Source organism: Orcinus orca, chromosome 11, assembly GCF_937001465.1.
Source record: "Orcinus orca chromosome 11, mOrcOrc1.1, whole genome shotgun sequence".
NCBI lineage: Eukaryota > Metazoa > Chordata > Mammalia > Artiodactyla > Delphinidae > Orcinus > Orcinus orca.
The window spans coordinates 40,136,065-40,162,238 of NC_064569.1; the positions used below are offsets into that span (position 1 = coordinate 40,136,065).

The following is a 26,174-nucleotide window of genomic DNA, read 5'->3' on the forward strand; positions in this document are numbered from 1 at the left end:
CTAAGCGTGGGCTTTGAGGATTCCAGAGAAAAGAGACTACCAGCTTTAAGCCCTTGTGCCCTCAGTTGGGTGCAGGACAAGGAGAGGGGAGCTGAGTGGAGACTCGTCTGGGGCCCATAGAAGATACTTCTCTTGTCTTCAGCAACCTGGGTGTCAAAAGTTGAAATGGCACAGACGACCTCTGCATGCAGCCCTGGGTCCTGGGGAGCACTCCCATGTGGGTCACCACCACCAAAGGAACAGGGTCTGGCAGCCGTGTGAGCCAGAAAGTCTGGCCCAAGATAAAAGGGGAGCAGTGTGAAAAGGTATGTGAAAGAGGAAGGGCATGCGTGTGATACAGTGCTTAAGAGCACGGACTGGGAAGTCGCATAGACCTGGGTTCAAAGCTTGCCTATGACCTTAGGCAACTGACTACTACTAACAGGTAATATTATTGATCACGGATGACACGCCAGGCACTTTCTGACTGCTTTGCACATATTAATTCACTGAAAAGTCACAACCTACAAGGCGGGTACTATTATTATCTGCATTTTACGGATAAGGAAACAGAAGCACAGAGAGGTAACATGACTTGATCAGTCCACACAGCTCGAATGTGGCAGAGAATGGATTTGAACCCAGCTACTGTGCTCCAAAATCTGGTGTTCTGAATTATAAGGTTAACATTTACAATAAGGGTGAAAGCTACCATGGTAGTTGAGAGACTACCCTGTTCCAGGTGCTAGCCTGTTTTCTTTTTTCTGTTCATATATTATCTTATAAAGCATTACCACATCCTTGTGAGATAGTTAATATTAGCCTCATTTTAAGATGTGGCACAGAGAGATCAAGTAACTTGCCCAAAGGTCACAGTGGTAAGATGAGCTAGGCCTTGACTGTGGTTTGGGTGGGGTGCACGTGGCCACCAGAAGAGCCCCCCTGGCCCTCCTGATAGCACCTTTCCCGGCTCTGCCCCGTATGCCTGTGTAGGTGCTCCCCTGCCCTGCTCCCTACAGGGACTCTGAATCACCCCTCCCTCAGTCTACCAGCACTGGGGCTGGGGGCCTTCTTTCACCTTCTCCAGGTCAGGGTGTTGGTTTGAAAGGCTTGGTTTGAGCAGGGCATTGGTTTCGGAGGATTAGTGTCTCAGGAACTGAGACTGAGGTGAGGTCCAGGAGGGGGACACGAGTGCACTTTCCCCCCGAAGGAGCAAGTACTGGTCAATCCACCCTCCCTCCTGCCACCCTCAGAGGAATCCACTCAATCTCGAGTGGGTTCAGATGAGGCCTCGGGTGGGCATCAGGGCTGTTGTGGTGGCAGAGGGTGGGCGGCAGGACAGAGAAGGTTCTCACTGGATATTTCAGGCTCATGTAAACCACTGAGGCAAAAGAGTCTCTAAACTCTGAATGAAATAAAGATGAGTCTAAAATAAAGTGATACCCCTGCCTTGGGTTTGTGTAGCCGTTTTTACTTTTCAAAGTGTTTCTCTAACTTTGAAGAAGGCAGGGCATCTATCACAGCCCCCGCTAGAAAAGCAGGGTAAGGGGTGGGGTGGGGGCAGACTGGAGTCTCTTCCCCAAATCCCTCACATGCCGTGGGAAGAGTCACAGGACACACAGATTCCCTGTTGGGGCTGAATGGAAGTAACGGCCCAAAGCCTAGCCTCAGGGTGACAGAGGCTGAGAAGGCCTCTCTGGGCCCTCCTGCTGTGGGGGGACCTCTCTAGGCCTCTATCTTCCCATCTGTGAAATGGACAGGGAGACAGAGTAGAAAGAATGCTGGGCTGAGAGTCAGGAAAATGGGGCTTTCATCCAGCTTGGCGGCCAACAGTGCATGCATGTGTGGGGTGTGTGTGTGTGTGTGTGTGTGGTGTGTATATGGTGTGCATGTGTATATGTGTGTGTGTTGTGTGTGTGTGTGGTATGTATGCATGTGTGGTGTGTATATGTGTGTGGTGTGTGTGTATGTAGTGTATATGTGATGTGTATATGGTGTGCACGTGTATACGTGTGTGTATGTGTGGTGTGTGTGTATGATGTGTGTATGGTGTGTGTGTGGTGTGTGTGTGGTGTGTGTATGGTATCTTGTGTGGTGTGTGTGTGTGTGGTGTGTATATGTGATGTATGGCATGTGTGTGTGGTGTATGTGTGACGTGTGTATGGTATGCATGTGTGTGGTGTGTGTGAGTGTGTAGTATATGTGTGTGTGTGGTGTGTGTGTATGGTGTCTGTGTGTGGTGTGTCTGTGTGTGTGGTGTGTCTGTGTGTGTATGTGTGACGTGTGTATGGTATGTATGTGTGTGTAGTATGTATGTGTGTGGTGTGTACGTGTGTGGAGTGTATGTATGACGTGTGTATGGTATGTATGTGTGTGTGGTGTGTGTGTGTGGTGTGTATGTGTGACGTGTGTATGGTATGTATGTGTGTGTGTAGTATGTATGTGTGTGTTGTGTGTACATGTGTGTGGTGTGTACATGTGTGTGGTGTGTGTGTCTGGGTGTGCTCCCTCTGGGTCTCAGCGCAGGGAGGTCCCTGTCACTCTGAGGGCTCACAGTCTCAGTGTTCCTTTTCTTCTAGGAACTGAGAGCAGACGGTTGTGTGTGTCCCCTCAATGGTCAGAAGTCAATACCCAGCACTGGAGGCCCAGCACCTCTACAAACAAAGCACCTTCCTATCCAGGCTTCACTCATCCGAACACCACAGGCCCTGACGCATCCAGTACTGACCACACAGGCTTTCCGTGCCACCCCATCCCTGACTCTGGGACACTGCAGTGGCCTCCTAACTAACCATCTCTCAGCCTCTCTCCTATTCATTAATCTGGCTTCTCACTAATCTTCCTTAAAGCATAGAGACTGATGTTTCCTGAGGTCCTCAAACTGGCCAGATGGGGCAGGCAGGAGAGAGTTCTGTTCCCACTGGGCCCATCACCTAATTTCTAAAGTCCTATTCCTGGTTTCTTCCCCAGGTATCCAGGCTTGGCTTCCTGATTTAATTGGCTGGGAGGCTTAGCTTCCCCAAAGAAAGACCAACTCCGAGGCAGAGCAACCTGCCCAGAGTCATGCAGGCAAAGAGGCTCAGTCCCTGCAGGAAAGCAGCTGGCCAGGCCCTGGGCGCCACCTGTGCTCCCTCACTCGCTCGCGCTCTCTCTCTCTCTCTCCCTCTCCCTGCCTCAACCCTCCTGCTCTGTCCAAACCCCTCCACCTTGCCTCATCACCCAGCCCAGCCCTCATGTTCCTCTGACTCACTTTCCATGGGCTCCTACAGAAAAGCACTCCAGGAGAGGGCACTAGACGGGAGAGGAGGATGGGGCCAGCCTGAGGCCAGTACCTTTCGGCTGACTCACCCACTTCCGTTGGCATCTGAGTCTAGTGCCTAGAGGGGGGTTACGTGGTAGGGTGAGGGAGAAAACCCAAGCTTCTTGAGAACGTGCCAAGGCCAGTCGGGGTGAGGCCGAGGAGGGGCCCGTTCCTGCAGGCAGGACCACGGCCCTAAGAGGACTTGGCTCCCCACCTCCCCAGTCTCAGACTAGTCCATCTGGGTGGCCCTGCTCTCAAAGATGGCAGGGTCCTTCAGGGGAGGGGCTGAGGTCTCTAGGAGACAATCTTTTGCTGCTCACAGCCCTTCCAAGGCCCAGGCTGCTGGGGGTTGGGGTGGGTCTCACTGGGATCTGGGCCCTCCTCTGACACTTCTCTTCCCCCTTTTCTCACACATCCTCCTCAAGGCAGCAAGGAGGATAGGGATCGCTGAGTGACATTCTTGCCTAGCTGCAGTGCGGGAATGGCCCCTCATGGTGCTGAGAATTCTCCATCGGCTAGGGTAGGAGATGCCGGGATGGGCAGATGGAGAGACCAGGGGTGCTGGGCACTGATTCTGGGGATGGGTTGAAGCTACAGGACCACAGATTCTAAAGGACAGAAGTGATGCTGGAAGCAGGATCAGATTGAGGTCAAGGACCTTCTGACTTGAGCTCAACAGGGAGGAATGGGAACCTTAGTTCTCATAGGGCTGGGCCTCTGTGGGTCTCTATCCATCTGACACTGAGACGAGGGAGGGGAATGAGTCTAGCAGCCCCTCCTCAACTCTCCCCACGCCATCGGACCCAGGGGACGGGCTGCAGGTCGTCCCTCCTTTGAGCCAGGTGGCAGAGGGCAGGAGATGGGACTGGGGCATTGACACCACGTGCTCCCAACCATTGTTTACATAACCTGCAGGATGAGCCCCAAACTGTCAGAGCATTGCTCTCCTAATGAGACATTAACAGGTAATTAGGCGCAGTGGTTCCTCCCCACCCCCCCGCCCCCCGCCGTGACTCACAGAAAACTGACGCTTAAGTCAGCTATGCACCCATGCTTTCTTTGCCTCACTCTGACAGCGCCTCAGCCGGACCTGGCCTCTCAGGCGTCTGTTCATTCTGCAAACATCCAGGGGTGCCTGCTGTGCACCACGCACTGTTCTAGGCACCACGGATGCAGCGATGAGCAAGCCAGACCCAAATCCCTGCCTTCAAGGAACTTAAATTCTGCTGGACGGAGACAAACAATAAATAAACCAGAAAAATATGTAGTATGTCAGAGGATGAGACGTGCTATGGAGAAACGGGGGTGTAGGGAGCAACGTGTGTGCGTGCCTGCATGTGCGCGTGTACACACTCAGCACAAGAGATTGTAAATAAAGCAAACACTTGAAGGAGGGGAGAGAGGGAGCTGTGAGCAGATGGGAAGGAACAGACAGAGGCAACCTCGGGTGCAGGGGCCCCGGGCTGGGAGTGAGCCTGCCGTCCTGAGGAGCAGCAAGGATGCCAGCGTGGCTGCCGCAGAGTGGGCGACGGGAGGCTGTGAGGTCAGGGAGGGCCTGCAGGCAGTGGAGAGCGATTGCTGGAGGCCAAGCGGAGGAATGACCTGACCTCATCAATGTTTAACAGGATCACTCTAGCTGCTGTGGTGTGGGACACAGACTGTCAGGGCAGCACCCGTGGGAGGCCATTTCAAGAATCCAGGTGGAAGGTGATGGCGACATGGACCAGGAAGTAGCCGTGAAGGTGGAGAGAAGCAATCAGATTCTAGATAGAAGGTAAGGCCAACCGGATTTGCTGCTGGGCCAGTTGTGGGGCGTGGGGAGAGTGAGGAGTCGAGGTGTCATCAAGGCATTTGGCCTGAGTGACTGAAAGGATGGAGCTGCCACTTACAGCAACAAGGAAGGCTGTGGGAGGAGCAGGGGTTCAGGGGAAGAGCAGGAGCTCAACTCTGTGCACATTAAGTTTGAGGTGCCCATTAGATTTCCAAGTGTGGACACGGAGTAGGCAATTGGCAAGTCTAGTGTGGGATTCCCAGCTAGCGATGTAAAATGTAGGGTCATCATCATAAAAGATGGTATTCAAAGTCTTGAGACAGTCTGAGATCCCCTAGGGAGTAAGTGTGGACGGTCCATGGCCCCAGAGTCCTCCAGTGCGACCCGGGAAGCAGGAGGAAAACCAGGAGAGCTGATGTCTGGATACCAAGTGAAGAAGATGCTTCTAGGGGGAGGGAATGAGCAATTGTATCAAATGCTGCTGAGAGTCGAGCAAGATAAGGACTGAGAAATGACAGCTGGATTCAGTCACAGGGAGGCCATTGTGGACCTCGGAGAGAGCGATTTTAAGAGGGTAAGAGAGAATGGGAGAAGGACTGAGTAGAAAGAAGGGAGGAAGGGAGGAGAGGAATTGGAGAGACTGTAGATTCCATTTTAAGGAGCTTTGCTCTAATTAGGGGGGCTAGAGGGAGATATGGGTTAAGAGTGTTTTGTGTGTTGTTGTTTTCTCAGTTGGGAGAAATTACAGCCTGTTTCTACGCAGATGGAAATAATCCAGTAGTGAGGGCAACACTGATGGTGCGAGAGAGGGAGGGGGAACATTGCTGGAGAGATCACCCCAGCCTCTCCCCACTTCAAGCCAATAGAAGTTGTCCTCTTTGAGGGGGACGATGGGGGTTCTGGCAATGGCACCAGGCTGGGCACAGGACACCTGCGTCCTGTCCTAAATCTGCCCCTTACTGGAGGTGGGACCCTGTGCCAGCCTCTTAACACCCGGGACTTCGGATGTGGAAAGCGGGTCTTCACATGTAGAAAGCAGGTCTAACAGCAGCACCACCTCCCTCCCTGGGTTGTGATGGAGATCCAGTGAGGTAATAGGTGTGAAAGTGCTTTGTAAAATGTAAAGGGTGGAACAGATGGTTGGGATTATTTTTATTATTCTAATAATGCAAGGGGATATTAAACGAATTTAAAAGATTACTGTTCATCCAACCCAACTTGTACACACAGCCTCCCCGCATAGCTGACACACGTGCTGTGTCCTGATCGGCGCGAAGCCAAGTAAACTCCCTGACCCTCCATCAGCGCTCGCCCTCCTCCCACTCTGCCCGGCACGGACCCCTCTTCTTCCATTTGTCCCTGGCAAACGCTGTCCTCTGAGGCCTCCCCAGTCTCCCTCCCCTCAGTCTGACCCTCCTTCCTTTCCTCCTAGCCGACACCCCCCCACCCCAACCTTTTCATCAAACTTTGTCTTTAGCAGGTACTGTGTGCAGGCAAGAGTGCTGATCAGGAGCCAGAGAAGTTAGTGTCGCAGGATGACCAACCATCCTGGTTCGCCCAACCTTGGAGTTGCTAGGGGGTTCCCCCAAGAAGTGAGACTTTCAGTGCTAAAACTGGGAAAGTTCTGGGTAAACTGGGATAAGTTGGTCACCCTAGTCTTGACCAAGGCCAATCACACTTAGTTGATTTACCATTATCTTGCAGGGAAACCTTAGAAAAATCACTTAACTTCTTTGGGGTTAAGTTTTCTCATCTCTAAAATGAGAGGCTTGAAGTTTCACTAGACCCCTTTTTCAGTCCTGTCCAGCCCTCAGCTTCTGAGCCTGGAGGCCAGTTACTCCATAGGTATTTACTGAGTGCCACTATGTGCCATGCACTGTGCCCTTCCTGCTGACCGTGGCATCCTGGGCGCATAGCACACACCTCACACTTTGTAGGTGCTCAATAAAGACCTGTGGAAATGAATGAATGAATCTACCACACCTCCATTCCTGGCTCGATCCCTATCCACACCCCCACAGTCTCTGCTCATAGTTCTGACCCCCTATTTTCCCCCCATATCTGCTCCCCCACTCTGTCAGCCATAAGCCTCTGGACCCTGTGATTAAGCCCAGAACTCTGACCAGACTGAGTTGAGCTGAAAACACCAGTGAGGGAGAGGAGGGTCTGGTCACTGCTCCCACTGGCAGTGGACGTTTACCTTGGATGCCACCCCACCGCATAAGAAGATGTCACCAACACAGGCTTGCCCTGGTGCACCATCACATTCAGGTGCTGGGAGCCCACTAAGCAAAGGACCTGTGTTGGGCTGCTCTAGGCAGACATCTGCCCCTGGTCACCTGCATCTCCTGGGCATCTGCCTCCAGCCACCCCACTCCCTTCCCCACCTAGCCTCAGACCCTGAGTGGGGCTCTGGAGCCATCTGTGCGGATCCGCAGTCTAACCCTCCACTTCCAGGAGGCTGTCTGCTGTCTGCAAGTCATTTAAAGCCTCTGAGCTTCAGGCCCCTCATCTTAATCTGAGAACAGCAGAACCTAGTTTATAGAGTTATGGTGAGGATTCAGTACGTGTGCAGAGCTTGCTGTGGGAGAAGCAAGTGCTCAAAAAATACCAGCTATCATTGTTATCATAACCATAATCATCAGCATTAACACTCTCAGTCTGGTGAGGACGGCCAAGGACAAGCTCAATCTAAGTGCATCTGTCACAGGGTACCTGGAATCTCCCTTCCTCCAAGAAGCCTTCCCAGATTACTCCCAGCAGAGCAAGGACTAACTTAGTCCATGCGGCTGGGACACCCTCACTCTCCCACCCCAACAAGCAGCACTGAACCTCCCCAGGAGTCAGGGGTACCTCTTCCCAGCTCTGTCTAAAGCATCAATCCTGTTGTTACGACCTTCCTTGCCCCTCTGCCCAGGTCAGCTGGTCTGTATTAGAGACCTGACAGCACTGAGCCCCTCTGCGCCCACTGGTACTTCACAAGGGTTCAGAGAAGAGGACTATGAGGAAGATGGGGATGGTGGAGGGACCTGAGGAGATGGTGGGAGGCTGAGAAGGCAGGGCCCCCGGGAGGCCACACTCACCAACGTAAACACGCCTGCTCCCAGCACGGCATACACTGCATGGAGCCAGGGCACCTGCAGGGCAGACAAAAAGTGGGTTCAAGGATGGCGAGATGGGCAGTGCGGCAGAGGGGCAGGGAGAAGGGATCAGTCCAGGAATGGAGGGTGTGGCACAGACCTCCCCAGTGGGGGCCCTCTCTCACCCCCCCAACCCTGCCCCAGACTGAGAGGTCCTTAATCCCCTGCGTGCTCACGGTGGGTGGGGGAGCCCCAGGGTAACAGTGATCCTGGAGGGCTGGCAGGCGAGGTCCAGACGGGCCAGCACTTCTTTCCTCCACACACAGCCCCAGGCTCAGGCTGGCCCAGGGTGACTCATCCTATGGGGTCCCTGCCATCCTCCCAGCCTGGGTCTGGCCTGAGGCTGTGCCCTTCTCCCAGTGTGGACTCATCCCTGTGCCGTCTGTCCCCATGTCGGGAGCTTCCTGGCTCTGCCTGTGTGGGTAAAGGGGCTCAGGTAGAAGGGGACAAAGACTTAGGTCCAGGGGTTGGGGGGGCATCTGGCATCCCTGCCAGCTGTGCTTGCTGGGATCCCCTGCAGAGGCTGGAACAGCACCCCTTCCCAACCTCTGCTCCCCCCAGGCCTCAGGGGCACCCAGCTGAGTGCGGAAACCTTGCAAGAGGTGCCAAACGAGCCGTGCCCTCTGAAGAGCCTTCCCGCAGAAGACTCCTGGAAACACAGGCATTCCATCAGCCTGACCCGGGTCGATAAAGGGTTCTTGGAAGCTCTGGGGCCCCTTCCTGTACCCCTCCCCCCGATCCTAGATACACAGAGGGCCCCCAGGCCAGCTCCGGCTCCTCCCTTCGTCAACAGGATCCTGGGAAGAGCCAAGGAAATGCCAGAACCAATCCTGACGTTCTGGACTGGGAGGCAATAACCTGGGGCTGGGCAGGATGGGGTAGGGAGGGGGAGTGAGGAATACTGCTCTCAGCCTGGCAGCAAAGGGGCAGTGGGGGACCCCCGTACTAGAGGTAGCTAAGAGGAGGTAGCGGCAGGTACAAGCCCTGAGCCCTCAGCATGGGTCCAACAGCTGCTCTCTTGGGTTCCCAGGGTTCAAACCCCCTCCTGTGATGCCCTAAGTCCGCCCCTTCTCCACCTGCAGCAGCCTGAGTTCCTGGAATGGGTCACTGAGCCCTGAGCAGTCTTAGTGGGATTTCCCAGGCAGGCCGGACACTTCTTAAAGAGCTGAGATTCAGCTGTCGCCATGGACACCCTCATGGGGCAGGGGTATGCTCGGAGCCCCACTGTCCCATTTCCCGCCTGCCTGGACAGCCAGATCCTGCCTCTCTGCACTTGACTGATCCCCCAAGAGGCCCAGGAAGCCCTTCCTCAGGGCCCCTCTGGGTCTGGTGGCCCCATGGAGCTCCGGAGCCCCCTCCCCGGCCTAGGGTTTAAATGATCTGAGCCCTCCCCCTCAGCCTCACCTCCCCCCTAGTGGAGAAGATGGGAAAGGTGAAGCGGATGTGGCTTGTGGAGTGGGCAGGTGCCCAGACCTGTCAAGAAAAGCCTCGCTTCATTGTTTGCTTACACTGCCAAGCAGCCCGGGGCAGGACAGGATGGCAGGCTGTGAGCCCTTGGCTCGCGGCCTTCCCTGGAGGGTGTAGGAGGAAACGGCGCCCTCGGGCCGGCAGTCCCACCCCCGCCATCCCCATGGGGCCGGCTGGGAGACCTGGAGACTCACATATTGGAAGGGCAGGAGGATGGCCAGGATGAGTCCACTGAAGAAGAGAGTCATGAGCAGCACGAAGAGCACACCTTGGCAGGACGTGAAGTCAAACTGCAGGGGTAGGACGGGCGTCAGCTGCCGGGGCCCTCAGGCCTGCACAGAGCGGCCCGGCATTCCTGGGGGCCCCGGCTGGGCAGTGTGCTGGCCAGAAGGCTGAGGCCGAGGCAGCAGGCCACCTTCCCGTGCTCACCCCAGAACCCGCTGTTCCTCCCCCTCCCATCCCAGGCGGCCCCCCCAGACACTACGCATGCCTTTTACCTCCCCCAGCTGGGGAATCCGAGCTTGCAGCCCACCGCCCCCGCCCCCCACCAACCTTCCCCAGCCCGAAGGCCCCAGGGCTGACCTTGGTCTGGAAGCTAAAGACGGTGACCGAGAGGCAGACGAGGGCCGTGATGCCCAGGCACAGCAGCACAGATGTGGTGTTGTAGTAGCTGCAGGACGGGCAGGCCAGGGGGTCGGCTTCAGGGCAGGGCTTCTGGTCTCCCCTTGCCCTCCTCCCAGGTCCTCCCCTTCTGCCAGGACCTGATCCCCCGACCTCTGGCTCCCAGCCTCTCCCCTTTCCCAGGATCCCCCTTCTCTCTGCCTCCTCATTCTTTCTACTGGGACCCACCCTCCCCAACATGCTCACACTCAGAATCCTGTTAGAAGGATCTCGAAGAGGTGGGAATGGGGGTGGGGAGGGGTTGTGCTGGTGCCTGGAGGTGGCTTATAGGGAACTGTGTGATCATGAACCTGGGGTCTTTTCAGCTGCAGCTTGAGAGGTGTCACCTTGCTCTCCTCCGTCTCCCACCCCCACCCACCAGCCTGGCCAGGTCCTGGAGGCCGAGTGTGGGAGGAGCACGCTCCAAGCCCACGTCTCCTGCCTGCCTGAACGCCCCCCCCCAACCCCGTCCAAACGCTCCCTGGAAGGACTGTGCTTGGGGCAGCTCCCCTCAGGGTGTGGCCAGCCCCCTTCCGCCTGGCCCCTTTACCTGGACAACATCCCAGTGAGGTAGGCCATGGACAGGGTCTGAAAGGAGAAGCAGGATGAGGGAATGCTGGGGGCCCAGACACCTTCAAGGGCCAGCCTGGGTCTCCACCCCTTGTGTGTACCCCTCAACTCTGAGTCTGCTTTGCTCACACACACATTTACCTCCAGGATTTCTCCCGGTGAAGGAGGTCCCAGCCGTCCCTTTCTTTTTTCTGCAGCCCTGCTCGTCCCCCTTTCTAAGATTCACACCCTCCCCCCACCCCCAGCTCTTGTTATCCATAGCTCTAGGAGTCCCCATACAAACCTCTTAAAAACAAAATCACAATGGAAAGAGGGAGTGGATGGAGTGGGGAGAGAAAGGCTATTTGGAAAGAGAGGGTGGGGTGTCTTTGCAGAAGAAGTGGGGCGAAAATACCCCTGCCATCCCCAGTGACCTCACATCAGCTACCTCCAACTCCTAGCCCTCGAAGCTCACCCTTCAGCTCTCCTCCCCCCATCCCCACTCAGCATCTGTCCCCACATCACTTACAAAGATGGTCAGGAGGATCAGGTTCCAGGGGAAATGCCTCCTGTAAGGCAAGCCACCGAGTTCAGAGGAGAGAGGGGGCGTGCCTGCAGCACAGGCTGGGTCATGCTGTCCGAGGGCTCTCCCACAAACTCACCCCCACGCCTCGGAGCTTCTTCCTTCAGCCACATCCCCACGTGCCCCCATCTGTGCCTTCACCCTCCCCCCGCCCCGAGGTGCCAAGTAAAGGAGGGAGGGGCAGGCCTGCTTGATGGAGCCCAGAGAAGGATGGGGCCGTCTCAGGGGTGCACTGGCGGCAAGCAGGACTGGGGCCAGGACTTCCAAGGTCCTGCTCACGTTCCCACAGCCATGCTGCTCCTCAAGCCGTCATCATACCTTGGTCCAGAACAGCAGGCCAGGGTCAGGTAGGTCGCGAAGAAGACGGCGCTGTGAGAGACAGACGGATGCGAGAGCTGGCCGCCCCTGAAGGCCCTCCGCCCAGGCCCCTGCTCGTCCCACTCTCTGCCACCCCTGCCCACAGGGCACCAAGCAGGCTGCCACGGGCCAGGGGCAGGGGTTGGTTAAGCGCACGATCATCTCAGAACCTTGCAATGGGCAGGGTGATGGTGTAATTCCAAAAGAAAGGAAGGGGAGTAAGATGAGCCTGCTTCTAGAAATACTGAATCTGGGGTGCCGTGTGGTAGCTGACCACCCAGTGCAAAGTGGTTCCCCCCAGACAATATCTTATTACTTATATATGTTTTGAAAAGCTCATATACAGTGTTCTCCATATGCCAGGCAGAGGGCTACATGCTTTATGAGGATTAGCTAATATAACCCTCCTATCTTCTCTAGGAAGCACGTTCTTCACTTTATAACTGAGGCACAGTGAGGCCAGGTGAGCTGTCCAAGGTCATACAGCTACCACACGGCAGAGGCAGGGTTAGAACACAGGCTTCCTCCTCCAGAGTCCTAGCTTATAACCACTACCCCATACTGCCTCCTTTAGGCCTTTCCCTGGCTCTGTCACTACCTACAATGATCTTGTCTGTCCTGCCAGCACCTGGCACAGCAAGAAGTACCTGTGGCATGAATTTCTGGATCAGGTGGCCGTATCCATTGGGAGACTGGCAGGAAGCTCAGGTGGAACCCAGAGACAGGGGTCGAGGATTAAGGATTTTCTGGAGAGCAGTGGAGGTGGAGGCCAGTCCAGGAGGTGGGACATGAGGGCTGAAGACCCAAGGCTGGGGCATGCTCATGTCTACCTAGATTGGTGCCTACACCAATGCATGGTCTCCAGCTCTCAGTGTGCCCTCAACACACGGCACCTGTCATCCTTCCCATCTCCCTCCTCGGTTCTCTCACGCATCCCCTACAGCAACAACGCCAACCATCCTCCTTCATCTGCAAACCTCCCAGGCTGCCTCACTCTCCCACCTGGTCTGGCCTGATGTGTCCCAGAAAGATTCGAGATGAGGTGGGGGGCTCCACTGGCTCCCTGCCTGCCGCCTGCAAACATCGCGTCATGCATCTATGTGTCCTTCCTCCTGTCCCTCCTCCCATCCCAGGTGAATCCCCCCAAGCCTCTGGGTCCCACACCCTCAACTGCCCTGCCATCGACTGCTACATCTTCTCCCTCACAAACCTCCTCAGCTGTTCTCCATCTTTAACCAACATCTTTCCCGGCTCCAGCTACTGCCACTTTACCCACCCTCACAGTCAAGCTTCTTCAGAAAGTTGTCTCCACTCACGGCACCTTCTCCAACTCACAATCACTCCTCAACTTAACAAACCAGCCCCTGTCCCACTTAATGAGAGCTGGCTTTGCCACATCACTATGACTTTGTTGAGTCCAACTGACACTTGTCCATCCTTATCTGACCTGGACATGCTGACACCTGATCTCTCTCGTTGTTTCCCTGGTCCCACAATGACACAGCCTTGGGTCCCCTCCTACCTCCCTGGTCACTCCTTCTCCATCTCCTTCAGCACAGGGTCTCCCTTCATGATCCTCCTGGGTGGGCTCACTCATTCCTAGGACTCCCTTTATCAGGCAGATGCTTATGACTCACACACCATATTTCTGATCTAGAATTTCCTTCTCAACCTCAGACCTGAATACCCAACTGCCTGCTGGGCAAACACGGCTGTTATGCAGCAGGTTAGAGCCGAACCTGCCCTCTTCCTTGCTCCTTCTCCTGCATCCCCTGTTGCAGAGGATGTCATGCAGCCTCCGAGTCACCCAACCAGTGACCTCGGTCAGCCTTGACTCTCACCCTGCCATGCCCAGCTAATCACTTGGACCTGCTGATCCTCTACCCAGGCAGTTCTCAAATCTGTCCCCTTCTCGCCATCCCCACGACCACCCTTTTAGGTCGGGTCATCTCTGTCTATCGGGTCCTTCTGCCTCCAGTCCTGCCTTCCACTCTCAAAGCTATAGGCAGATCCCATCATGTGACTCTCCTGTTTAAAATTCCAAAGACCTGGTGATGCCCTGCCTGATCCGCCCCCCCCCCACCTCTGCAGCCCATCCCACACCGCACTCCGCCCCTCCATCTACCCTCATGGCCCTCTGCACCCTCACAGCGTGCCCACCACTCTCTGCCTCTACTGGAAAGGACCGACTGGCGAGGATGCCTGGGGCTGAGGTTGGAGGGGCTTCCTCTGTGCACCACGGGCATAACTCAACCAAAGCCTGCACCCCACACCCCACGGGTCTGCTCATCTGATCCCCACCCAGATGTAGCACGCTGGAACAACCTATTGTCCAACCCGGGGCCTGGCACGGCTTAGGCAATCTTTATGTATTTCTGGGTGAAATGTGAAAGCACAGGGAAGGTAGGGGTTGAGACGAGCCTATTGCATTTGGTAAACAGGAGCCCTCCATCCTCACCCTCTCCTATTCTTCAGTGGTTCTCAAATGAGGCATCACTGCTGTCACAGTGATGGAGGGGTTCTCAGTGCCAGGGCCAGGGCTGCAGGCCATCCTGTTCCGTGAGGAACAGTGGAGTCGTCCTGCCCCAGTTGTTAAGAAATACCCCAGCATCTGCTCTCTTTCGGTCTCCCTTGAGTCACCAGTCACTTCGACAACAATAATAATAATAATACCCTTGTCTATGTGTATCCTGGTTGTGGGGTTTGTCTCCCCGGCCAGACTGGAAGCTTCCTGAGGGCAGGGCCCAGCCTCCTTTTCTCTCTGGTCCAGAGCTCCTCAACCCTCAAGACGAGTGGTCGGGAGGAAGGGCAGAGGGACGGATGACCTGGAGCGTATGGGGCAGTTTGGGAGCCTGACCCTCATTTCACATCCCAGCTCTGCCACCACCATCGTGTGACCTTGAACAGCTACTTAATTGCAGAGCTCCAGCCTCCTGCTTTGTAAAACGGGAATGCTGGTACCAACTCACTGGGCTGTAGCAAGGACTGAATGAGAGCATGCAGTCCAGCCTTGAGCACAGAGCCTGGCACTGGGTAGGGACCTGAAGATGGGAGTTGTTATTATTATAACTAGAACCTGGCTAACTGACAGCTTCCTGGAGAGGCTCGGACCCACCTCCCCCAAGTCTGGTCTCACACTTTTCCTCCTCTGTCCGGTCCCCCCACCTCCACCCCACAGCCCTCACTCCTCCCCTGCACGGTAGGGAGGCCCGCAGTTCCCGCTGCCAAGGCTCAGAGGGAGCAATCAGACAATAAGGCGAGAGCCCACTGAGGGAGATGATTGGGGCCTGGAGAAAGAGTGGGCGGGGGGAGGGGGTGGTGCTGGAAGGCTGCCATCCCAGGGAGCGAAGAATAAATCACAGAAGAAGTGAAAGACAGACTTGCTTGTCAGAGCCTGGGCCTCAGGGCCTGAGCTAGAGCCGTGGTCTGTTTACAGAATGTCAAGACCAAGGCACGAGGCTCAGGTGGAGGCCAGGGTCCAAACCCAGTGTCCTCCCCCAACTTATGATGCTCCAGGACCAGTCCCAGGCTGTGGGGAGGCAGCAGAGCATGGAGGGGAAGTGCACGAGCTTCTCAATCAGAAAGACAGGGTTCAATCCTGGCTCTGCTGCTTAGGAAGAAACATCTTCTCTCTGAGCCTCAATTTTCTCATGTATAAAATGGGAATAATAGGGCTTCCCTGGTGGCGCAGTGGTTGAGAATCTGCCTGCTAATGCAAGGGACACGGGTTCGAGTCCTGGTCTGGGAGGAACCCACACGCCGCGGAGCAACTAGGCCCGTGAGCCACAACTACTGAGCCTGCGCGACTGGAGCCTGTGCTCTGCAACAAGAGAGGCCGCGATAGTGAGAGGCCCGCACACCGGGATGAAGAGTGGCACCCGCTTGCCACAACTAGAGAAAGCCCTCGCACAGAAACGAAGACCCAACACAGCAAAAATAAAATAAATTAATTAATAAACTCCTACCCCCAACATCTTCTTTAAAAAAAAAAAAATGGGGATAATAACTGTATCTGCCTCGTAGGGCTGTTGTTAAGGATCAAATGAAGAATATCTGCAAATCACATGGCACAGTGCTACATACATAGAAAAAGACCTGTTTTATTCTTACTGCTATTAAGGGCTTGGTATTTGGAGGACGTGAGACCCACTAGGTGTCAGACCTGCTAGGTCTCAGACCCAGAGGCAGACTCAGGACTGGATAGTGATGTGGGGAGGGGGCGGGATGGGGCAGAGCAACAGGCTGGCTTTCTAGAGAACAGGGCAGCATCTTGGTGGTGAATTCCCAAGCACCTTTAAGGCTTGGCGACGCTCCATGGAAAGCACACGGTCCATGCCCACTTCCGACTTCTCTCCACACCCACCCACCCCTGAGTCTGGGACAGCATCTGTTTTCTGCCTGGAGATGCTGAGGAGGAAGGACCTCTCACCATTCAGAGGTCAAATTCTCACACCATTCTCAGTGGGGTGGACTCTGCCCTCAATTCTAGAGCCTGCTTATTCTTGGACTGTCCCCCTGCCACCATCTGCTTAGGGCACAGAGTCCCAAAGACCCTCCCGCAGGAGGCCTGACGAGGGGCCTGGGGACCGCATTCCCGAGGTGGCAGGGCGCAGAGGCTGCCAGGCGGTGCTGATGTGCCGGGAGCCATGCCAACCCGCCACGGGGGCTGGCCGGGGTGGCAGTTCCTGGGGCCTCATCAGTTTTAGCCTACAGTGCCCCCCATCCCCCCAAATGCCCGCCTCCCTGCCTGGTCTGCAGACAGGCCCTCTGTCCTGTGCCCTAAGAAAGGCTCTGGGTGTGAATGTCTCCTCCCCTGGGATCCCCAACTTGGCTGAGCTCCTCCTCCACTCCTCCGGGGAGCCCCAGAGGCCAGGATGTCTCCTTCCTGTCAGGCTTTGGCTGGCTTTTGTTAACTTGAGGCCCACTCTGGGACTGTTCTGGGCTCGGGTGGTCCAGGAGGCTCTGGGCTGAGCCTACGTTCCCACCAGACCCCCATCCAGGAACAGGCCTGGGACAGCTGTAGTGTGCAAGCTCCTTGGGTGGACATTCAGAGCCTCCACCCCGGAAGGCCTCGCTTCTCTCTGGGATGTCCCGATTCCCCTCACGGAGGCTTGCGGTGCTCCGCCAGCCTGGTCCCTAATTTACCCAATGTACCACGTGCGCTCCCACTCCCAAGCGTTTACTTAAGTCACCCCAGTCCCCAGGCCCCTTGGCTCATCCTTTGAGGCGCACCCGCTGACATGGACTGAGGGCTCCCCCTCCTCTGAATGCTGCTCTTTCACAGGCTGCCTTGTATGCCCACCACCTTCCCCTGCAGAGGCCTCCTCTCCACCAGCTCCAGTTCTGGCCTGGGCTCACAGTAGGTGCTGAAGGAGACTTTGCTGACAGGAGTTCTGCTTTGAACAGGGTGGTCTGGCCTGGAAGTATCCAGAATGACTCCTTAATTGCCCACATAGGAGGGTCAGAATAACCTCTAAAGTTCCCTGCCATGCTCCTTAAAGAGTAGAGTATATAAGCAGAAGCCAACTGCTCGAGGGGAAGGGAGTCTGCCAAGTAGAGGGGTTAAGAGTACAAGCCTCAACCTGAAGCTTGGGTTTGAATCCCAGCTCTACCACGGCCTACCTGTGTGACCTTGGGCAAATTACTCAACCTCTCTGAGACTTAGTTTTCTGAGGAGTGAATGCAACACTGCATATCAAGCACGTAGAACAATGCCCAGCCCTTATTAGGCACTTTATAAGTGGTATCTCTTATGATTAATAATTCACAAGCATTAATAACAACTACGTTAATATTGAGTAGCAACATCATCATTAGTGTGGGCCAAGGTGTCCCAGCCCCCCTTCTCCTCCAGGCCAAGGTCTGGGTCTCCCTAGCCATGACCCCACTTCCACCCTTCCCTCCTTGAGCAGGCACCAGAACCAACGCCCATCTCCTCCCCTCCCCCTCAGCTCTACACACCCCAGAAGGCCCCTTCTGGCCATGCTCTTATGAGGCGGTTCCTATGGGATGGGGAGAGGTCATGGGCTGGGATTCTGTCAGCGGAGATTTCCCACCTTGGCTGTGAAGGGTGTTCTGGGAAGGGGCCTGGGTATACTTACTAGGATGCCCAGTACCAGCCTGGGTTGGCCTGGACATAGTCCTTAACGGGGTCACTGCAGAGAAGGGAGGGAGAGAGAATCAGAATTTACCCTCTGTCTCCATTTCTAGTTCAACCTCTGCACCTGCCCCCGCCACCCCCCCCCACCCCCCCACCCCCCGCCCCACCCGCCAGTTCACAGGACTCAGAGAGGAAGAAAGGAGAGACCACACCCCTGGTGGGGGAGGGAGCTCCAGCCACAGTCTCCCTGTCTCAGGCTGAGACTTGGGTGCGCCCAGGTGTAGGGCTGCTGCATCTGAGAGGAACGACTGCTTCACAGACACCTGCAGGCCCAGAAAGCACGGGGCCACCCCCTGCTGGACGGAGGACCCCTCCCTGTGCACGGTCTAAGGTTTTTCCCAGCATGAGGTGGGCCGCTGCCCTGCACCAGCATCTTCAGGCAGACGGTTCTAAGAACAGTCTGACTCTGGACCCTCCTCCCCAGGCCGAGACCTGGCGCCACCACCCGTGGAACGTGCGGCTCCACACAGCCAACTCACCAGAAGGTAAAGAGAGCCACGACACCCAAGGTCACCAGCAGCTGGATCAGCAGAATGGTATAGACCTGGGGGTGGGAGGGGGTTCCGCTCAGCTTGGGGGGCCCTGTTGGGGGCCAGAGAGGCTCAGGCCCCCAGCAAGGCTTAGGGAGACCCCAACTTCCCGGCGACTCCATCTACCCTCCAGACCCGCATCCTGGGCCTTCCACCCTCCTTCTTAGGGGCCATCGGAATGAATCCAGGACAAGGCGAAAGGACAGCAAAGACGCTCCAGAGCCCACACCCATGGCATCTGGAGAGAAGAGACCACGTGTTCAGCCGCAGCAGGGGGCAGTGGGCACCCCAACTTCCCAGGAGGTGCCGTCAGTTGGCATCACAAGGATGGGGAGAGGGATGGCCTCTGGGCAGGAGACTGGGCCAGCGGCTTCTCGAGAGGCTCCCCCCACCCAGCTTCCCAGTCTGGGAGAGTTGGGGGAGACAGTTACCTTTCTGATGAAGACTCTGCGAACGTTCTGGTCGTCCCAACTGAAGGTGGTGAAGAGCTCATGGTCTCCAGTGGGGAAACCACTCTCATAGCTAGAGCTGCTGCCTGGATGGGCAGGGGGAGGGCCGTGAGCGCTCCCACACACATAAACACCACCCGCAATGGCTCAGAGCTACCTTTTGTCAGACTGGCTTTCTGGACCAGGCAACGCCCTTCTCTCCAGCCCCATTCTCAAACCTCCTCCTGCCCCACCCCATCCCATCCCACAGAGATCCCAGATCTCTCCCAGGTTGCCCCTCACCTTTCCTGTTCTGAGTGTGAGAAGGAACTGTCATCTCCCCTTCCCACCCCAAGCGGGAGCTCCCTGGGGCCCAAGCTCTGCCATACAAATGTGGCCCTTCCCTCTTGTGCCCCCCCATCCCCCTTCCTGGACATTCTGGCTCCCTTGTGGCTGAGAATCAGAGAAGGACAGCCACTCCCCCGGGGCTACCTCACACATCCCAGAGTCAAAGGTCCTACCCCGGCTTGCTCTGAGGTCCCGGGGCTGGGAACTGGGGACTCGTAGGTGGGGTGGACCTGCTGGTGCTCCAGCTGGGAACCAGAGCTGGGGGAGGCTGGAGGGGAAACAGAGCCAGGACAAGGGCAAGAAGTGGCACGTGGGTGTGGGTGAAGCTTGGGGGCCTGGTCCCAGAACTCAGGCTTTTGGAAGAGCATGGGCTCTGTAAGCAAACACGTGGATCCCTCCCCAAGACTGACTAGCTGTGCGGCCTTAAGCAAGTCACCAGCCTTCTTTGTCTCTTCCGTGATATGGGTTAGTGATACCCACCTCACAGGGATGAAACGGATAAAAGTGAAAGCTCGTGCCTGATGCTGACGACACCACCCTCTCTCTTTCATCCCTCGTCTGGGTCATTCCTAAGGCCTCAGATGTGTCCACTCTGCTCTCCACCATCCCTGCAAGTTCTCCATGACCTTCCCCTCCACAGCAAGAGCCTGTCTTGGCCTTTCAAATCTGCCCTCGGCACTGTCCCGCTTTTAATTCTTTGATGGCTCCTCACTGCCTTTTACTCAAGTTCAAGTTCCTTAACAAAGCCGCCTCAGCCTCCCAAGAGTCCTCCAGCCCCACTGCACACTACTCCCTTCTACTTTTCTCCAGCCTGACTATATTTTTTTCAGCAATGTGCTCTCTTGCCTCTGGGCCCCTGCACATTCTTTCTTTCAGCCTTGGACACTCATTTTCCTACCTCTTCACCAAGCTAATACATGCCATCCTTCAGGACTCCCCTCATGGATACCCCTTCCTCCAGGAAGTCTTCCCTGACTGTCAGGCGGGTTAGCTGAACTGCCAAGGCCTCCATCACTGCCTTTCACTGCCTTTCATGTGGTAATCATCCATTTACTTGTCTACACTGTCAGCTCTGTGAGGGAAGGGCTTGCAAATCAATGCATCCCCAGAAATTAGCTCAGTGCCAGACACGGTGCCTGGTGCACGCTTAGTAAATGTTTGTCACGTGCTGACTGAAATGAGCTGCCTTCCTCTGCCCTGACAGTTCGTTGGAAAACATTCCTTAAGGCAGCCAGTCCTGGCAACCAGGATATGGGAAATGAGGAAGGGGGAGGGAGGTGGACCCACTGCCGACCTGGGGCTTGGAGACCCTCAACCTCTTATCCTTCACTCCTTCATGTTCTGTCCACGTCCCCCACCAAAGCCCAAATGGCCAGGCCACAGAGGGGGAGAAAAGGAGAGAAAAAGCAGTCCTGTGGGTGTCAGCGGCAGGAGGAAGGGCTCCCATGAACACCAGACCTCCAAAGGCCCTCCAGTAGATGACGGTGGGGTGGGTCTGCTTGGGTCTGGGCTGAAGGGCTCTGTGGTGGGAGGTGTGGACCATGGTGGCCGCTCCTCCTGAGTAGAGACGTCTGAGGCATTGTCCCCAGGATCCCTTCTAGAATTCTGCTGGGGGTGGGGGTGGGGTGACAAGGTGGGGGAGGGGGCCGAGGGGGCCGAGGAAGACTTCCTTGCAGCTTGCGGGAGCTGTACCTTCCCAGCCCTGAGGCAAAGCTCCCACAGGCTGCCACACCGAACAGAGGGCCCCCTACCAGCCCGATTCTTAGTCTGCAAGGAGCTGGCGTCAGCCCGGGTGGGTCGGCCGAGGAATTGTGCCTGGCCCTGAGGGATGCTAAGGCTGGCATCCACACACCTTCCCCACATCCTGCTCTCCTGCCCCCAGTTAAGGCCTGGGGGAGGGTAGAGAGACGAGGAGAGTGATGAGTGAAGTGGATCCTCAGGCCCCCGCCCTAAACAACCCTGGGGCCTCCACGGGGACTGGTTTCAGATCAGCCAGCATGTCAGCAAACTGCACCCACACTCACAGGGAGCCAGCCCCAGCTGAGGCCACAGTTAGCTGTAGCCTCGTACTGCTCCTTCCTGTGTCCACTCTGACCTCCCTCACTCCCTCTCTGCATCCCTTTCTTCTAGGACAGCCCCTGGTTTTTCTCCCCCATCTGTCCCCTCTTTTTGCCCTAGCTTGGTGACTTGAAAAAGCCCCTCTTCCCCATCCAAGGGAATTATGACTGCAGAAACTGTATCAGTCCTTCTTCATGGAGGTCTCCTTGACCTACCCTCAGAACAGTCCTCCAAATCCCAAACCTTTGACATCAGAGCCTCATACAACAACCATACAGTGCGTCTATTTCTGGGCAACTTCTTCCTATGCAGGTTTTCCATCTGGGCCCACCACTCCCCCTGATGCTCCAGCCTCCAGGAACTGAGAGACTTACTAGGGTCCACATAGGCCCAGCTGGGGTGGAGAGGCACAGCCGAGGGGGCTGGCGGGAAGACTCCTGCCTTCAGCCCCTCCCCAGAGGTGGCCTCCTCATAGGAGGGCGGGGCCGAAGGCACTGCTGGAGCCTCCTTCTTCTCACCATTCGCCTGCTGCTGCCCCTCTGTCCCGGGGGCCTTGTTAGCCACAGAGAGCTGTGGAGTAGAGGCAGAGAGAGACAGTCACCAGGGAGAGGGCACCTTCTAAGTCCTCTTCCCCAGCCCCTCAATTTCTGGAACTTCCATGGGTACTTTCTCACCTGCACTAGGAACGGCAGTGGTGCAGACAAGAACCTCCCTATTTTATGTGGGGTATATATACGGTGGAATATTATTCAGCCTTAAAAAAGGAGGAATTCCTGTCATTTGCAACAACATGGGTGAACCTGGAGGACATCATGCTAAGTGAAATAAGCCAGACACAGAAAGACAAACACTGCAGCATCTCACTTATATGTGGAATCTAAAATTGTCGAAATCGTAGAAGCACAGAGTAGAATGGTGGTTGCCAGGGTCTGGGGGGTGGGGGGAATGGGGAGATACTGGTCAAAGGGCACAAAGTTTCAGTTATGCACGATGAAAAAGTTCTGGAGATCTAATTGCAGCCTGGTGACTATAGTTAACAATACTGTATTGTGTACTTGAAATTTGCTGAGAGGGTAGATCATAAGTGTTCTTGCCACACACACACACACAGAAGGTAACTATGTGAAGTGATGGATGTGTTAACTAGGTTGATTGTGGTAATCATTCCGCAAGTTATATGTATGTCAAAATATCACACACCTTAGATATATACAATTTCTATTTGTCAATTATACCCCAATAAATCTGGAAAAAAAAGAATCTCCCTATTTTACAGATGGGAGAACTGAGCTCCAGGGGGGTCAGGGCTGGCCAGGGGCACACACTGGAGCTGGGATAAGAACTGAGGAAGGAGAAAATTCTTAGGAGAGCCCACCATTGGTGGTCACCGTCCCCCGGGGCAGGGACTGGCGCTATATGGTTCCACCATTTCTCTGGGGTCCAGGGAAGGGCCTGGCACAGAGTAGTAGGCCCTTAAAAGTATTACTGAATGAAAGGTCCTCTCATTGAATCTCCCTGCTACCTTGCTCGTTGTATTTTGATCCCTGTTTTTAAATGAAGGAACTGAGGATCAGAGAGGAAGAATGACTCAGAGCCACACATGGCCCACTGGGCTGCAGAGCCCAGGTACCGTCCACTGGGGCTGGCCTCCTTCTGCTGGGCTGGAGATGACCAAGGAGGGTGGGGATGGGAGAGCAGGGAAACAGAAAGGGGAGAGGAGAGGGAAAAAAGGGAAGAGGGGGACTTCCCTGGCAGTCCAGTGAAGACTCCATGCTTCTACAGCAGGGGCATGGGTTCAATCCCTGGTCAGGGAACTAAGATCCCGCATGCTGTGGGCAGTGCAGACAAAGAAAAAAAAAAAGAGGAAGAGGAATGGGGGCTGCAGTGCAGACAAAGAAAAAAAAAAAAAAGAGGAAGAGGAATGGGGGCTGCAGGGGAGCGGAGGGGCAAGAGGCCCCTGGCTAAGAGTCCATTTTGGCCTCATGCTGTTGGAACCTCAGCCTCTCCCTCAAACCAGAACAGAATCTGACTGTCACTGATGGAAGGGAAAGCACCTCCTCATTCAGCCACTTCTTTCATCTTACAGATGAGGAAACTGAGGCCCAGTGGGAAATATCCCATGGCGGGTTGAAAAGTCAAGTCTATTTACACTCAGATATGGCCCTGGTTCCACAATGTGCAAGTTTAGCTTTGGTGAGAAAATAGGGGCTGGGAGGGCCCGAATGATGCCGCCAGGGAAGGGAAGACTGGGGATGCGGGGATGGTATGAAAACTGAAACGTCACCAAAAGGACTGAACCTCAAAAAACAAACGGGATTTAGGTCTGGTTCCAAAAAGAATGAGTTAAACCTGCAGGGCCACTGAGGAAGGCTGCAAAGTTCCTTCTCTGCGAGCAGCATCTAGCTGAGGCAGCCCAGAGATGAACAAGCACCGGAACGTTTCTTCTTCCATCCAGCCCTGAGGATGACTGAACTGGAGGGGTCTTTTCCATCATCAGAAAGCCTGGGAGCAAGCTGGGGGTGAGGGGCCGAGGAGGCAGGGGCCATACATTCACCTCAGGACAGGAAGCAGCGTCAGCAAAGTGACTGGTGGAGGTGGAGGTGGGAAATGGAGGGAGAGAATCCGCAGAGCGGGGAGCTCTTCATTTTCACCATGGTGAACCCCACCCCTGCGTCCTTAGGGAAGGGCCTCAAAACCCAGGCCTGTGGGAGTAGGGCCCGGGCTCATCCCTCCCACTCCCCAGCCCCCTTCATCACCCAGATCAGAAGGGTCATGCCCAGGAGAATCCATTTCAGCCCACCGGAACCAAGGTTCTCTGAGCCCAGACCCAGGGCTTGTGCCTGGGAAAAGGATTATCACCTCTGACCTCAGCCCGGTCCAGATTCGTCCTCCTCACCAACAACCACCCTGCTGACCCTAGGCCCTGGACCCCCAACGTCCAGCATTACCAAGTGAAGTCTGTCCAAATGGCACGAGGTGGTATCACCCAATGACATCATTTTGAGGCCTGATGAGCTTAAAAAACAGTGAAAGGAGGGTCTGAGAGCCCAGGAAAGATGCCATTGGCTCTGAGGCTCATCTCTGAGAAAAGAAGGGGAGTGGAAGCGAGGCCCTTCTTCTGTTTTCTCTGCCCAATCCTTAGCACCCCCAAGCAGAGGGCCAGAGGACCCTCCTTCTTTGCCCCAGGCCCTGGTGGTTGTGTAATTCCACAGGCTATTGGTGTTACATAACCCTACTAGGCCAGCCAAGTCTCTGCCCCAGCCCCTCCCCTACACTTCAGGCCTAAAACAGGAATAAAAAGAGAAGATGTTTTATCCGATCCCATTCAGTCCTATGTCTGGCCAAAGCGAAAACAAAAATTAGAACATCCTGAAGCAGGGTTGCCATAGGAACCCCCCAACCACAGGGGCTGTATCCAGATATGGAATAATGACAGGGAGTTTGGTGGTGGTGGTGGGGGTTCTGTGGAGGGTGTAAAAGATGAATATATGGTTGGGGTTGGGATTGGACAGAGTGGGGGTGCCCTATAGGGACTGCCCCTCAGGGCTCACCCTGGGGATGCGTGCACACACACACACACACACACACCAGACGCCTAAGCTGACTCCTTAAGGGGACATGGGCGTCTGTGAAGGCTCCTGTGATGCCAAAGCAATTGATGGAATGTAGATGGGAGGAGAGATGAACCTGGTGGGCAGGAAGAGGCCACAACCCATTCCTTGAAACAGGCCTTGTGGGCCTCTGACTTCGGCAAGGACCACGGAGGACCTTCGCATAAGAGCCGAGGGAGGATGCTCACAGTGGTCCTGAGAGTTTGCTTAGGATGACAGGGAGATGGGGGAACCAGAGGATGGAGGATGATGCAGGTTGGGGAGATGCCGATACCTTTCCCTGTGTCATGGTGCCGTCTCTCCGGGAAGGGGTCCCTGAGGCACGGGCGGCCGCTTGGGTCACCGCAGCCTGCCTGCGTCTCTTCCTTCCTCCGCGTGGGTTCTAGCAACATCCACTGCAGCCGGGCCAGGAGGACCGGAGCGTACCATCCAGACGCGGGGAGGGGGGCGGGAGATGGGGGGAGGAGGGGGCCAGGGCGGGCCTGTAGGCTGCGGCGGAGGCCTCTGCGGATTTGCAAGCGGAAGTGGAGGAGGCGGCGCACAGCCCTTTCCTCCCGCCCCCTCCTTCCTGGTATCCTCACCGCTCAGGGACCAGGCAGCTCTGCGCTGCGCAACTGCCCAAGTGGACGGGTCCAAGCGGGCGGGAGGAGGGGCCGGGAGTCCGTGACACCCGACCAGCTGATGCTGCCTGCCTGTAACTGGAGCTGGGTGTCAGGGCCGTATCTCTCCACCATCTTTGCCGCTGACAGGCTCCGTTGTACCTCTGCCTGTTTCCTCTCCCTCTTTGGATGCGGCCCTGCTTTCTCCATCACCACCTCTCCTCTCATCATCTCTATTGCGTCCTTCACGCTGGAGTGGGAAAAGTGTCCGATGTCTTGTCTACCCTACCGGCTTCCAAAAGGCCCCCTGGGCCCTGAGTTCCTGTGGGCCTTTGGGCAAGCCATGTGGGCACCTCTCCTTGCCTCCCTTTTCTCACCTGTGAAATGGGAGCAAGAGGCCCCTCCCTCCCTTGTCACAGAGACATGGGGCTGGGAGGATGCAGCTTGTATTTTTTTCAACCCTGCTGGCACATTTTACCAGATATTTCTGGAGAGGCCTCTAGGTCTGTCTCAAAACCTCTCCAACCCCCTACACTGCTCCCTTTTTGCCTCCATTCCCAGCCTCCACCACCCCTGTATCTGTCATCCTCCCCATTCCAGAGCCTGTCCCACCCCCTTTCCCAGTCTTATCCT

General features: G+C 55.8%; 1 protein-coding gene across 3 annotated transcripts in view; it reads right to left on the reverse strand.

The window, feature by feature from the left end:
* Positions 1–25,480, reverse strand: part of FAIM2 (Fas apoptotic inhibitory molecule 2) — a 46,673-nt gene extending 21,193 nt beyond the window's left edge. For 2 of the 3 annotated variants that reach the window (XM_033436356.2, XM_049694877.1), the window contains exons 1-11: positions 25,217–25,480; positions 21,706–21,901; positions 18,929–19,032; positions 18,447–18,511; positions 17,909–17,962; positions 11,769–11,819; positions 11,397–11,436; positions 10,869–10,906; positions 10,241–10,328; positions 9,853–9,948; positions 8,135–8,188 (exon numbers count right to left, since the gene is read on the reverse strand). In XM_033436356.2, coding sequence (XP_033292247.1) covers positions 8,135–8,188; positions 9,853–9,948; positions 10,241–10,328; positions 10,869–10,906; positions 11,397–11,436; positions 11,769–11,819; positions 17,909–17,962; positions 18,447–18,511; positions 18,929–19,032; positions 21,706–21,901; positions 25,217–25,231 — 801 coding nt within the window. In that variant the 5' untranslated portion in view covers positions 25,232–25,480. The remainder of the gene's footprint in view (positions 1–8,134; positions 8,189–9,852; positions 9,949–10,240; positions 10,329–10,868; positions 10,907–11,396; positions 11,437–11,768; positions 11,820–17,908; positions 17,963–18,446; positions 18,512–18,928; positions 19,033–21,705; positions 21,902–25,216) is intronic. The other variant, XM_004274353.4, reaches the window with a different exon arrangement.
* Positions 25,481–26,174: the final 694 nt, after the last annotated feature.